This window comes from Gopherus evgoodei, chromosome 7 (genome assembly GCF_007399415.2).
Source record: "Gopherus evgoodei ecotype Sinaloan lineage chromosome 7, rGopEvg1_v1.p, whole genome shotgun sequence".
Lineage (NCBI taxonomy): Eukaryota > Metazoa > Chordata > Testudines > Testudinidae > Gopherus > Gopherus evgoodei.
Window position 1 is genome coordinate 121,603,772 of NC_044328.1, and position 15,201 is coordinate 121,618,972.

General features: G+C 39.8%; 1 protein-coding gene across 1 annotated transcript in view; it reads left to right on the top strand.

Annotated features, from left to right (window-relative positions):
• Positions 1 to 10,035, top strand: part of MDFIC2 (MyoD family inhibitor domain containing 2) — a 51,790-nt gene extending 41,755 nt beyond the window's left edge. The window contains exons 3-4 of the mRNA XM_030570808.1: positions 3,751 to 3,972; positions 9,821 to 10,035. Of these exons, the coding sequence (XP_030426668.1) occupies positions 3,751 to 3,972; positions 9,821 to 10,035 (437 nt within the window). The remainder of the gene's footprint in view (positions 1 to 3,750; positions 3,973 to 9,820) is intronic.
• The last annotated feature ends 5,166 nt before the right edge of the window (positions 10,036 to 15,201 follow it).

Consider the following 15,201-nt stretch of genomic DNA (forward strand, 5'->3'; position numbering starts at 1 on the left):
TTCTGGTTTTGATTTTTCCTCAAACCGCACTTCAAGGATAAAACTTGAAGGCATGAATACTAGCCGTCTGTGGATGCAATAAATGTCAGACTGGCACTTATTGACTATTTCCATCTGATTTTCAGTCTAGTTCATTGAAGGAATAAGTGTATTGTGAGGGTGAGTGGATTATTTGCAGTCAAACACTCGTTTATAATCACCAACAAATGCTGGTGCAAATGATAGAAATCAAAATTCTAACTAGGCTCAGTCTTGCAAGCAGCTCTGCATAGGGATGGACTTCTGGATCTGCACATTCTGAAATCAATGGGTCTCAGAGTGGATATGGAGCGGTCTGCCCATATGGATCTGTTTGCAAGATTGGGGCCTGAGTGACCTGTGAGAATGAATGTCTTTTGCACCCACAATACAGATAATTGTCTCAATTCTATCCCTTGTGACTGCAATTGGTCATGACCATCAACTGAGGGGGAAACATTGATGGTGTCTGATTACTGGCCTTTTTTGAAAACCAGGCTTTCAAATGAGAATTTATTTTAGAAGATGCTAAAGATTCAAATGAAACAAAATATACTTTAATGTAAGAGAGCCAATATTTCTTCATTTGTAGGTGGGTCTATCATCAGCAACTCATCAAAATAGATTCACACGCATATGGACCTACTTCCACATTTCCATATCTATATCTGTATCTGTATCTATATCTGCACACCTACATTATAGTTTGAACAAGATAGCTGTGCTACACACAGCTAATTCTAAGTTTGACTGGAATCATGGGAGCGTTGCCTTTAACTTTATGGAAGCACCATCAGGTTGCTGGTGTAGAGACTTCCATATTTGCCTGTACATTTTCACTTTCCTGAACATGTTCTAACATTTCAGAACATTTCTGTAACCCACAGAAAACTAAATTCTGCTCAGATACACCTGTGCAACTCCAGTTTAAGTCAACACGCTGGATACCAGAGAGTACTTATCACAGTACTTATCAACTAATATTGAGGCTCACATCTTTTACTTGCTTTGTCAGATAACTATGGTGTGGACTATGCACTAAAACCCATGTCGGAGAAAAGTTTACCATACATTAAAAATAAATTGCTTCCTCCCGAGATCTGATAGCGCTATTTGTGCATCCTCTTTTTTTTTTTAAAAGCCTTCCTACTTGAATATAACTGCATAGTACAGTGTCATCAAATAAAAATGGCAGAGAAATTTTTGATTAGTCTCTCATCTATGTAAAGTGGAAAATGCCAGTTCATGCACTTATAATACACTCCAAGATAGTCAATTTTACTGCATTCTAGACTGACCAGGCTGGACAATGAATCGATAAATGTTCGATTTTATGCAGCTGATGTGGAAGAGATGTTACCTTCAGGAAGAGTATATTATTAACTAGCAAAATCCATTTCTGCTCTGCCAATGATGTAGTCCTTCATTGCCCACTTGTTAATTTCAAACAAGCCCTCCCCTGTGCTGCCCATCAAACTTCGGGAGGAGCTCCCCTAACACCTGCCAAGCTTCCCTCATTGTCCTTCCTCAAATCCTCCTTAAAGTTTCTTTTGCCCTGATGCTCACAAAAAAACTTGACAAACAGCTAAGCAGTGGGTGTGCTGCGAGCACTGTCTAGTATGATGATCAATACTGCCTTATTGTTTCCTTGTGCTCCTTTGTTTGCCTGTTGTCTTTGGTTTTTTGCCTGAATTGTAAGCCCCTTTGGAGCCGAGACCGTCTTTTTGTTCTGTTTCTACAGTGCCTAGCATGTTGGAATGGGGTGCACAGCAGGAAAGAGGGGAATGGGGCTAACGTGAAGTCATGGGTGGAAATGAGGTCCCGGGAGTGGGTGGAGGAGAGAATGAGGGGAACAAAGAACCTCTGGGGGGAGGGAGATTGGGGGTACATGGTATGGGGAAAGGGGGCATACAGAACCCATGGCATGGGGGCACACAGCCCTGCCATGGAGTGAAGTGGAATGGGGTATACATAGAGCAGCTAGTATGGGGGGGAAATGGGGGACCCTGGGTATGTCAGGAGGGGGCAATGAGGGGCACACAGAACCTCTGGCAGAGAGGATGGGGGGAGAGTTGCAGGAAGTTCCTGAAATGGCAGGGGATAGGAGGGTGGCATACTGGAAACTTGGTGGAGGGAACGAAGGGAGGCAAGGAGCTACCGAAGCTATGGAGTGTGCACCCCTTGGTAATAATGAAAATAGTTTTATCAACAACAGCTCTGCTCCCTTAGAAGCCTATGTGGACAAAGGAGGGATTTTACTCCAGAATTCCTTCGTAATGTACCTTGTCCTTCTTTTTTTAAAAAAAAAAACTTTAAAAAGGGATCAAGTTAGAAAGTCAAATATACAGCCCCGTACTTCAACATTTATATTCTCCCCATGTTCTTATACTTCACCAACCTCTAGCCAACTTTTTGGTCTCTGTGAATTACTTCATGTACAGGCAATTTAAATTACATGCAGGCTGACTATGTGTGATAATTTAAACTGATTGTTAATTAATTCTGTAAGTAAATAGCTACTGCAATCTCTATAATCATCAAGGTTTCTCTAGCTATCAACCTTTTTCTTAGCTGCTCTTTATTATACAGTACGGAGCAAAAGCACGTGGGGGGAAAATGATATGCAGGATCTCTTTCTGGACCCTTGCCACAGAAGGCAGCCCAGTTACTCAAAAACCTTTACAGCTCTTCTTAGAATTAAATGTTGCAAAACTGAGCTGTTTGTAGAGATTGATTTTCTGTATATAGCTTAAGAGGAAGCATATCATGAGATTTAGGTTAGATAAAAAGTAAGGCTCTGTGTGATGTGAGGTGCCAGTGTTAATCGACTGGAGATAAGAGTTGATGAGGTTTTATCATTCCAGTACCAGTGAGACTGACTATTAGTTATGTTTCTTGGCCTTTTGGTCATTTTGGAGAGCAAGTAGAAAGCAGATATCAGAGCAAGTTTACTAGTGCCCAAGACATTCCTCAAGGTTAGACTGAGCTCAAAATTATCTTAAACAATTCCCTAATTGGTCCTTAAAATTAAGACCTATTTGGAAAGTCATAATTTTCCCCCTGGTTTTTAAGCTGCATCTCTCACATTATTGTAGCATGTGAATTAACCCATCTTTTAGTCCCCAGAACTAGAACATCCAAGGCACAAATGAAAATGAAGTCCTGAAACACAGCGTAAGGGTTCTAATCAGAAACCACCTGGCTCTCTTTGCAACAAAATTATGAGTCATGGCAAAAGAACAATCCATGCTGTCCCAGCTGCACAAAGATACCACCTACATGCCATTGTACATCATGTAGCTGGCTGCCAGTCTAAAGAAAACAGTGATGCAGTTGAAAAGTAGTAAGATAACTTTTGTGCCTCCTAGTCTACTACCAAGAATCATAGTTGCAATGGCTAGCATACCACTCCAATTTGATTCCATTTGAATAAAAGTCTGTATAGCCTAGTTTGATCATGCCCCATTGAAGTCCATGATCGTTTTTCCAGTGAATTCTCTGGATGTAAGAAGATACCTTAAACTGTAAGCCTGCAAACCCTTAAATTTTTAATACACTTTTCCCAGGCAAATACTCCCATTGAAGTCATTGGGACAACTATGAGGAGTAAGGCCAAGGCTGGGGAATAAGGGTTCATAGGATTGGGTCCACAGGTTGGGAAAATCTGAAAATGTCATTCCTTTGGTCCATTGGCTTAGCAATACATATAGACCTTCTATTCCCTTCCCCCAGATATCCAGCTTACAAGTGAAAAACATAAAGACAAGAAACCTATGAAAGGCATTATGAGTTCAGTGTCGGAATTCAGCACCACAGATGCTCCATCCAAGGACACCAAAGATGAGAAGAAATTGTCAGACTCTAGTACATCATCATTATCTTCCCTTGAGAAGTGCAGGACACAGTTCACCTATATCGAAAATGATGCATCAGTTCATCAGAGAGACAGTGATGGTATGTTTTGTAAAACAGATTAAGTGTAAGCAGATTTCTAGATAATATCCATTTAAAGAGTGCCCTATTTCAGCTGAAACACTTGCTTAAACATTGGCTAGGAAGTTCAAGAATTGAAACAAAGCTATCATGAGATGTCCTAGAGATTGTTTACAGTAGAGTTGGGAATCTAAGGAAGATTGCTTTAAAATGGCCATGACATGAGGGTTCTTATTGCCAGGTCATAATACAAGAATTTAAGTCCAGTGGGGACATGTCTGTGCCTGTGCGTGGGTCTTAGGAAATAGTCTTTGCATAAGGATGCTCAGTAGGCATTCGAGGAACAGACTTCTTCTCCCCAGGCAGCAGAATGGCATTGTTATTGCTACTGCAGCTGCACCTATGAGCACAGAACACCCCTTATGCACAGTGGCTTGCCTACTGGATACATATAGTTGTGGGTCCATTCCTTCTCCCTTCCTTTCCCCCCACCCAGTCCCAATTCTGCTGCTGTGAGCCTGCTGCAAGGACTCACAGAGGATCTCAGTGAAGAGGCCTTTTCGTATTCTGCTCCTACTTATGCAGAATCCAGCCTCCTGCTTATGCTGCTTTTGAGCCCTGATTCGACATGGTACTTAGACATTTGCCTAACTAAGCCTGGTAGTAGCACCACTGACTTCAATGTGCTTCAATATAGGCATGTGCTACTGAACCTAAGTGAAGCATGGCCTTAAGGCTTGTGATTCTGGCCTGCCTTTGCTAACCAATATGACCCTATATATGCAAAATACTAATGTTTATCTCAGTATGTCACATGACTGGGTTTTTTAAAACTTGTTTTCTCCCAACTTGAAAGCAAAATGCTATATAAGGCTGTTAAAATACAGAACTTGCCTGGTTTTTGTGTACTTTGCGAGTGCACCTCTAACCCAAAGAAATGTTCACACTTTCTAAAAGGAAATGTATGTGGTTGCTAGTCCAAAACGTGCATGTGGCTATTATTTGGGGTTGTTTTTCTTTTACATGAAGAAACAAATTATTTCTTTCTCTTTCATTATTACACAAGTCATTAATGTGCCAACACAATCATTGGTTTTCATAAGAATTTCACTATCCTTTATGTATCCAGGCACCAAAGCAGAACACCCAGGGTCTGTAGCCTTAGTACAGACTACATCTTGTGTAAACCAGCATAACGACACTGAAGTCAATGAAGTTACGCTGATTTACAGCAGCTGAGGTTCTAGTCCTAAATATGCTCATAGACATGATACACCCCAATGAAATATCTGTGATGTTCTTGTTCCATAGACTAAAGTTCCTTATGTGGACATTTTATAATAAAGCATTGGGGAGGATTTTATTCAATATAAATGAAACGTGTCAGCTGTATCACGTTAATGATCCTTGAATTAAAAACTACTAAGTACAGATCAACACAATAAACCACAATGCTCCAAAGGAACCATTATGATATATTGTATTGCTGATTCTGTAATAATTGTAGTGCTTCATATACTTCTAGCGATATTGGAGTGCATTCAATCTTCTTTAAAGAGGTGAAGTAGTTATTCCATTAAGGGGGACTGATCCAGCAGTTCCAACACAAATGAGTGCTTTACCTGTGTAGTGATTACAGGAAAGGTCTCGTAAATTGTTACTGGTACACAGGAGTGGTAGATATGTGAAGTAAATAACAGATTTCACACAGTTAAAAAATGAAAAGCAAAGGAAATTAACGAAAACAATCTGTGCTCAATTAAGAATGTTAAGAACTGGACCTAAGCCAAGAAAACCAAGGAAACTCAAGATTTGTGTTTGTCACTGAACACTTCATTCAATCTATTCTGACTAGTTATCGTAGCTGATTATTAGGCACACATATGGCCAATTCCTATTCTCTGATACAGCCATGGAAACACCCTAAAGCCAGTGAACCCCGCTGAAGCCAGCAGTGTTACCTGGCTATAACTGAAAGAAGAATTTGGCTGACTTTGCAGAAATTGCTCTAGGAGAGTCTGATCCATAGTCCACTGATGTCAATGGAGAAGACACCCATGACTTCAATGAGATTTGGATCAGGCCCATACCAAGACTCAGCAGTACGAATTAAGGATGGATTGACATCCACAAGCCATGAAGAGCAAGAAAATGTAGAGCAAAGGCAGATCCGGAACACTATTCAGAATAGTTCTTTTGTGGTAATTAATCTAGTAATGTAGAAATTGAGAGCTGAGGTCATTGTTCTCACTGAGATAAATGTAATAATGCCTTTCACAAGCATCAGGGAAAACAGAAGAGAAAACAGGAGATTGCATCTTCTTTTGTGCAGTTTGTGGCTAATTTATTTTCAAATATATAAATGAATGCATAGGAATGTATGCTTAATTGCTAATATCTATTATTTATATACATTACCCCACTTAAAACAGAACAAAAAAGCCTCACACATGCAGAATTTGGAAGATGTGTTACATCCATTAGCACAGTTCATGGTGTGTGCTCTGATGGAAATTTAAAAGCATCTTTACTGCACATCACAGACTTTGTGCTGAAACATTACTTTATTATTAAAGTCTTGTGCTTTTTGTGTGGTCCCTTTTCTGGGTAGACCCTTAAGAACTATATCTATTCTCAGAAGATTATGTGAGGACCAGTAAGGTTAATAAATTCAGGAAAATCTGTGTTATTAGAAAACAGATCTTATTTTTTTATTTTAGAAAAAGCTGAAAAGATCGCTAATTGCTGTATTATTTTGAATTTGATATATCTTATCAAGGTGCAAGGGGGAAATTTCATAAATATAAGATACCTAAAAAGAATAGTCTTAATTACACCATGGACTACTGGATAAACTGATTACATTTTCTACACTGCAAATTTCATACAATTAAATGCAGCAGTGTCACCTTATAAAATGTTTCATTTTTCTTAATTTTTCAGTTCATTTGCTCAGAAAAAATATAAGCATGAATTTACAAAGTATCACCAAAATCTAGTCATTCTCATTCTCAGAACTGACTGGAAGTTAGTTGTGCTTGTCTGAACTTAAATAGATCTTGACATATTGAAATAAGTATTAAAATTGATAACATTGCCAATGATATGCTACTTATGGAAAGAATTTCAATCACATGCTATTTATTCTTTATTCTACCTGCTGAATAGACTTTTTTTAAAAAATAAAGAAGTTGGAATGGTTCTTTTTTTTTATCAAGAAAGCTTTTAAAATAATCTTCTGGAAACTTTCTGGCTGTGAACTCTCAGTTAACTTCACTGGTCACGTTGCATTATGTTACATGATATATATCATGCCACAACAGAACAAATGCAGCTGAATAAGATCTGACAGTTTGTCATACTAGAGCAAGAAATGTGATAACATTCAATATTTTTTCCTGAAAGTACCAGTGAAAACAATTCTCACTACTGAGAAATATTTTCCATAAAAAAATAAAGGAAAAAAAAACAGTTGAAAAGATTTGGGCAGTGATAATTACTTGTGTTGATCCTTCAGGAGGAAAAAAAAACAACTTTGTTGCTAGGCATTACAGGGTGCAGTCCAAGTGCAGGGCTCTGGGGGGGGGACGACAAGAGGGGCAATTGCCCCAGGCCCTGGACCCCACAGGGGCCCCCAGGGGAGTTTTTTTGTGCCTTGGAGCAGGGTCCTTCACTCACTCCGGGGGCCCCGGAAAACTCTTGCGGGGGCCCCCAGAGCTTCTGCTCCGGGTCGTCATCAGCAATTTCAGCGGCAGGGGGTCCTTCCGCTCCGGGACCCGCTTCCAAAGTGCCCCTAAGACTCGCGGCGGAGGGTCCTTCCCGCACTTTGGCAGCGGGTCCCGGGACAGATTGTCAGTGGCAATTCAGCGGTGGGAGGGGTCCTTCCTGGGTCTTTGGCAGCAATTTGGCAGCAGGAGACTCCCGTCACTGAACACCTCAGGTTCCCTGAATCCTCCGGGCGGCCCTGGTCAAGTGTGGATTCTGACATGGTATCACCACAAGTATAGTTTAGGAATAAGAGCCAACAGAGAAAGAGAAACAAAAAGGTGAATGACCAAGGGAAAAGGTCAGGTTATGGTTTCTGAAATAAGTGAATGCACAGGAAGAGCAAATCATTGGCAGAATCCACCACACCTCAAACTGCATCTCTGCCAATTTCCAAATAGTTCAGATTTGCCTCTGAACACCTTATCTTGCTTTAACACTAACAAATGGGAGCTGAGCTGTTTGGAAAATCTGGCTCCAATTGTAGGGGCCGAGCACAGGGAAATCAAAGCCTGGGTGAGCACATTAAGGAAACCTTCTAGGGGCATTTATATATATTGTAAATATGAAGTGACTGCCAAAGCACCTGCAACATTACAGGACAATTACTCTAGTCATGAGCTTGTCTTCTGGGGCTGATGCTTGCTGATATGCAAGAGTTACTCCCTTACACAATGCTGGAAAGAAAAAGATTCCCTTTAAAATGTATCTTTCCTACTTGGTACTCTTTTCCACGTTTTCCCCCCTTTTTAAAAAATTAACAAGCATGTGAATTAGAAGGTGAAAAGCCTATTTACGAGAGAGGTGAACTGTGACCCTGGGCAGAGCATAGAACACCAAACTGCAATGTGTTAACTCTACTCTGTACTGTCCTTTTCTGCCCCCTTTTGGTAAGTGTTGCAACTAGTATTCACTGAATGTTGAAGGCTAGGCAAATTCAGACTGGAAATAAAGGCATAATTTGTTAACAGTGAGCGTAATTAACCATTGGAATAACTTACCAAGGGTTGTACTGGTGTCTGCATCACTGACAATTGTTAAAATCAAAACTGGGTGTTTTTCCAAAAGATCTGCTAGAGAAAGTTATTCTGGGGAAGTTCTCTGGCCTGTTTTATACAGGAAGTCAGACTAGATGATCACAATGGTTCCTTCTAGTCTTAGAATCTGTGAATCTATTAAATCAGACTCCTTCTAAAAATCAGTCTAGAAGCCTGTGATTAATCTGTGCTGTTTTACAACCACTCCACAGTGAGTTCTGCTCTCTCACATAAATTCATCTAAATCCTCATCCATCTGCCATGTCTAATTCTGTGATTCAGCTATACAGCACCGTACGCGTCCTAATTGATCCTTTCCATATCAACAACTAATAACTAAGCGTTTAGTAGGGACTTTAAGGGCCTGATCCAACTCCCACTGAAGTCAGTGGAACTCTTCTGTCGGCTTTAGTGAGCATTAGTTTAAGGCCCTAAAATGCTCTGATGGGCTGACAGCCCAGAGAATATGATTTCAACACCAAGAGCCCAATCCTGAAATCTTTACATGCAGGCAAAATCTCCACTGGAAGTTTTGCCTGCAGAAGGGGTACAAGATTGGGACTGAGGATTTTCTACATTGAATTACAAATTCCTATCTGAAAAAATGAAAATCTATTATGTAGCCTATGGCAGATGCTGTGTTTGAGTGGAATTGCTGGCATCACACTAGAGATATGATTGTGCTTTTTTGTAATAATGTAGCACAATGGAGAGTATCCTCACTGAGTGAAATTCACGTCTATGCAGAGGACCAGCCCAGGGCAATCAACCCTCTACTAAAACCCCTCTGTACAAAGGGTGAGTTTCGCTCATATGGAATACTTTCATCCAAAAGGACGGTGGGTTTTTTCTATTCGGACCAAACAACACAGGACATCATTTTACGTAATATGTTTTTACTGCTGTCATTTTTCAAAATTATATTTTAAGCTTAGTTTTGTTGTCTGCAGGGATCTCTGACTTCTGGTCTCATTTAAATGTAGTCACGCTGCCTAAATTTGGAGTGCTCTGGTAGTGAATCAAGCCCTCTCTCTTTCCTGTATCTCACTCTTGTTCTTTTTTCTTAGATGAATGTGCATCTCTTATCCTGGCCTGCTTGTTCTGCCAATTTTGGGACTTTCTTATAATGCTGCCTAATACCTGTGAAAATTGGTTGATAAACATGTGCTGTCCATCCTATAGATATCACCATACCTCCAGTGAAAACCACTCCAACAATGACTGTACCTGTGACTGCAACATTGATTTGCAGCATTTTGGAATCCTGTCACGAAACCAGTGACTGTCTGGAACTTGCCTTGGAGATTTCTGAAGTCTGTTATCGCTAATGGGAAACAATTGACAGAATTCCCACAAACTGTCTGAATGGAAACTGACACAGTAAAAAGGATATAAGATTTTTTGAAATAATTTGAGTGTTTGCTAACCAGGGCTGTGTGTATTTTCTCATGTCCCTTTGGAAGAACTGTGTAGCATTACCAAGAAAATTCTGTTTGTATGATTTCACATGCCGCTGCAGCCAATAAAGAATGAAAACCTGTTTCCTACCTTGCAACAGATGAAAACAGAATTCCTAAATACCAGCTGTGATAATTGCTTTTCCCAGGGTCAGTCTCATGCTTTTATAAATCTCTCTATTGCATTCAACATGGATTTCCCTCCATCCACAAACATAAGACAAATTAGGATATTCTTTTAGGAATTATATATATTAAGTCATCTTCCTAATGGATTCATATATAAACATGTATTACACATTGTTGGGTATTATTAATAATGTATGCTATAACATCATTTTATAAATAAAAATGTATTTATACAATCTCTTAAAACACACTTACATGCTCAGTTTAGGTAGAAAAGAAAATTAAGTGAATTAGAAACCATGCTAGATGTAATTACAATAAAGGTCTCTAAAAAATCTCCAGTGAATTTTGAAAAGGATGCATTTTAACAGGGTAAGATGATGCATTTTAACAGGGTACTGCAATTCAAAGGTGTATTAATGTGTGTGCCTATCATTATGTAATATCAGGTTATGCCTATTGTTCATTAGTTATAGGAAAGAGCTCCTTCATTCTAATTAGCATTAATAGAAATTGAATGCACACTTCTAGAGGAGAATTTCCCTACAGATAGCCAGTAACGCTTTTTCCCAATTTTTGTTTGTGTGATTTTTTGTAAAGAGCAGAATACTGTAAGCAATAACAGTGTTGGAAAACAGACATAAGTGAACAAAAGATAAAAAAAAATGCACAAAAGATAAAAAAATGACAGTATCCAACTTGGAGGCACTTACTATAGTCTGTAACACTCTCTGTATTATTCTTTTCTGATAAGGGGTCTGATTAATAAAAATGAAATGAACATTACACATTACACGTGTGACAACAAAAGGATGGAAATTCAGCTACCAAGGGGTGGAGAATCTGCATATTGAGCAAAAAGGAAAATACAATCAGTTCCTCGTTCGTGTGGGAGGTTTACATACTGAAGCTGGCCTGTTCTGTGGCAGCATTTGCCTTCTATGTGCGCTCACAGATTTCCAAGCAGGCCCACTGATTTCAGTACAGAAGAAATACAGTGCCTATAGGGTCCAAAACAGGCATCCTTGTGGCAAGTATACAAGATCAGATCCTCATCGGGTACAAATCAACATAGTTCTTGAAAACAGTGCACCTATAATGCACAGTATGTCTGTACTACAGGGGTTGTGATTGCAACTCAAGTAGACGTATCCTAACTAGCTTTAATCTAGCTAGCTCAGATCCCAGAGCAGTGATGCTTTGGAAGCACATGCTTCGGTGGAGGCTAGCTCCACAAATAATTACCCCGGGTTCCACTCCAGTAAAAGCTAATTTGGGTAGGTCGACTAGAGCTGCAATCACACCCATGGCAGTACAGATACCACCTGGGAATACAATATAGACATACCTTGATTTATACCATGTGAGCATCAACCCTGAAATTTACAAAAGATTCAGAAAGATGCAACAACTACTCGTGTACAGGTCTGTCTCATCTTACGCTGGGGTTACGTTCTGCAGTTGGCGCGTAAAGCAAAAATCACGTATGGTCAAAATTACATTGAGTGTAATGGAATCGCCCACACTACAGAAACAGCATTTAAATTGTTATTTTCTCTCTTTTTTTTTTTTTGCTAACCACGTAAAGCTGAAATTGATGCGACAGACCTATATTTCTTTTCTTAAAAAAAGACCATACAGTAAAAATGTTAGATTGTAATACTCTTATAAATATTTTAAGGCCTTTTAGTCTCCTTTGCAAATTCAACACTTTTTATTATAATAAAAAATATATTGTGTCTGGCAAAAGGCACAGTAGACTCAACTGTACCTGATTTCTGTGCTTCTTGTTGAGCTGGGGGATGGGGGGTGGAGTAGAATAGGTCTGTTTACATTTTGTTGTAGTATTACATACCATACATTGTCAAGCTTTTCTCAATTTCAGCCAGTTTAAGGATTAAAATGTGTGTTTCCAAATTGTCTATCCTGCGCCAGATGTCCTACTGGGAGTAAATTTTCAGTAAGGAGAACTGGACACAGAGTTATGCATCCTTCAAACCTTTATTCACATTAGTTCTCCTTTCCTTATTCATGCAAATAGATTCATTGATTTCAATGCACATATGTGAAAAGGTAAGGAAGACTACTCATGACCCTAACACTGCAATGTGATGCATACAAGAGGACCTTTGCACAGTTGGCATCAGTCAGATTCATCAGGAGCAAAGAGGTCTGTCCACGTGCATTACCTAGCAGGATCGGGGTTTATTTGACTAACCCTTTGTAGAATTGGGCCCATATTTCCTATTACCTTGCAAAGGCAGCTTTTCTTCATATTGGAATCCATAGGTTCTCAACCTGTGGGTGGGGGAGTGGAGAAATGGCAAGAAGAGGACCAGGAGAGTCACAACCACAACAATGGCTAGATGGGTCAGGTCTCCCAACACTTCTTTCTGCTGTTACATCAGATCAGCATGTGGAAAAAGTTGAGAACCACTGCAGCAATCAATGATGGTCTTTAAATAGTACAGAAGTGTCTCCTCACCTAATGGTTATGAGGGCATGCTATTTTGTTTCTTGTTTTATAATGCAGATGGATATTTTTGTGCTCTACAGTATGAACTAAGAAACTCTGGAAAATGTTCTTCATCCTTATGTTATCTTAATCATCAAAAGGACTGATAGCTCATGTCTTCCCTCATAAAACAGTTAATTGTAAAATATAGCATACTGCATGTGCATGACACAGAGGAACTATTTAGCACGTTGAGATCAGATAGCAGAGCAAGCGGGCTAGAATAATTTCCCCAAAAAATATTCCAGAAATTAGCTTTTCTATTTAGAGATCCATCTTATTCCCACACATACCTGACTTTCACAAGTCAGACAAAAACCATTCATCAGACTCAGACTTAGACAGACATTGTACAGACAGGTTAAGCACACATACTAGAAGCAATTCAGAGCTGCATTTTTTGTTTACCTTAGAGAAAGGCCTACTCACCCAAGTGGGAGGCATTTGGGTGGCATCACTGGTCCATGCTGTCAGAATCAGCTGTGCTGCCAAAGTGAATGTCAACTCTGCAATGTGTGAAACCTCAACTCTTTAAGACAAGGAATAAAAATATCACTATTTTGTAAATGGGAACATCTCCCTGATACTCTGCCTTCCTTCAGCAACTTTATTTTTAATCCATAGAACACTGACCGATTGGGTGGAGGAGAGAGCCAATCACAATGAGCCACTTGTTCCCCTTCTACAGAAAAGGATAACGTCCACTGCAAACTTTCTGAAAGTCTCCTCATGAAGATTCCTCTGCATCCTCCTCTCCCCTACCCCACCCTGGAGAAACTGGCCTTTCACTTCACAGAAGGCTCCTAGGGCACAGCGTGGATCAGGCTTGTAATCACTTTAAAGGCAGAGATTGCTATTCACTATATATTTTTACAGCTCCTAGCACAGTGTGGCCCTGACGGGATTGGTCTCTCGCTGCTGCTGCAATATAAATGTTAAACAATAAAATTGCCCTGAAACTAAGTTCTGTTCCCACAGACCAGAGGCCTGACATCTGCTTTTCCTTGGCAATCTGAATCCCTTAAGATGTGCAGGAGAGGAACCCAGGACCAGTGTCCTCAACCCAAGAAAATGGCCAGGTATAGAGAGGAGAGCAGGCTGCATTGGCCCCCTTCAATATCCTCCAGCTTCCGAGAGCTCCAGGGCTGATTTTTACCTTCTGACACAATCTCAGCTTAACCAGGATGACCAATGTCTTTTAAGCTGGCAGTGGTGGCGTGACTCTGATTAGGATCCTTAGGCACTGCTGTAATATAGATAAATTACTATTAATTATTATTATATCATTCCTGTGTTGTTTTTTCAAATAAGGTTTCTATTGAGAAACTGCACATTATTTTAATCGTACAGCATATAAATTGTACAGCCTAACAAGTACAGCAAAATAATGAACCCCACATAATGACCTGGATTTTCTAAATCTTGCACGTGATTAAGAAACATTGGCATCTGATCTGTGTTCCATGGCCTGTATAAAATGAGTTGGTGGACCTGGGCCAACTTCTAATGGACATATGCCTACATCATAAGCACCACCAATATAATAGGCACCCTGAGCGAAGATGCCAAGGATTGAGTGTACGCAGAGCCCTTCCTGGCCCTTACGGAAGTTCCTCTGTGCCCTGGGTCAAGGCACAATGTAAAGAGCAGTGCCTGTGGTGCATCAGCTCCCTTAATAAAGGGCTTTATTCTCCAGAAACATCAGTTGGTGTCTGATGTCCACTTTACAATAAGGGTAATAATATAATTCTGAAATCTAGGGATCAAATTCTGCCTCCTCTCTAAATTGAATGGGATAGATTGGGGGCAAATGGGAACATAATTTAGGACTTATGCATCAGCATTCATCTAGCTCTCAAAATGCTTGAGCATCCATTATTATCCCAATTTTACAGATGGGGAAACTGAGGCACAGCTGTTATTGTGATTTGCACAGGCACCAGGCCTGGAAACAGAATCCAGTTCTTTTGACTTCCAGGCCAGTTCACTACCCAGTGGATTATGCTGTCTCCTTATAAAATTGAAAGGAAAAAAAAAGATGTTCACAGACATTCTAGGAACGGCATGCCAGAACAGAATGTGTTAAATGACAAAATAATATTGAAAAACTATGCTTCTGTCTTAGACAGTCTTGCAACTGAAACATAGTTATGTTCATCCCCAGACAGCATTATACTAAAACGAACGTGGCACAAAAGGAAAAAGAATCATATGAGTGCACAAGAAAATGATCATCAATGTCATTAAACTGTATACACAATATATATTGCCAACTTTGCCATGTTTTTCTATGAAATAAAAATAACAGCAAAGAAGAGAAGGAGATTTTATTAGATCAACCGTATAA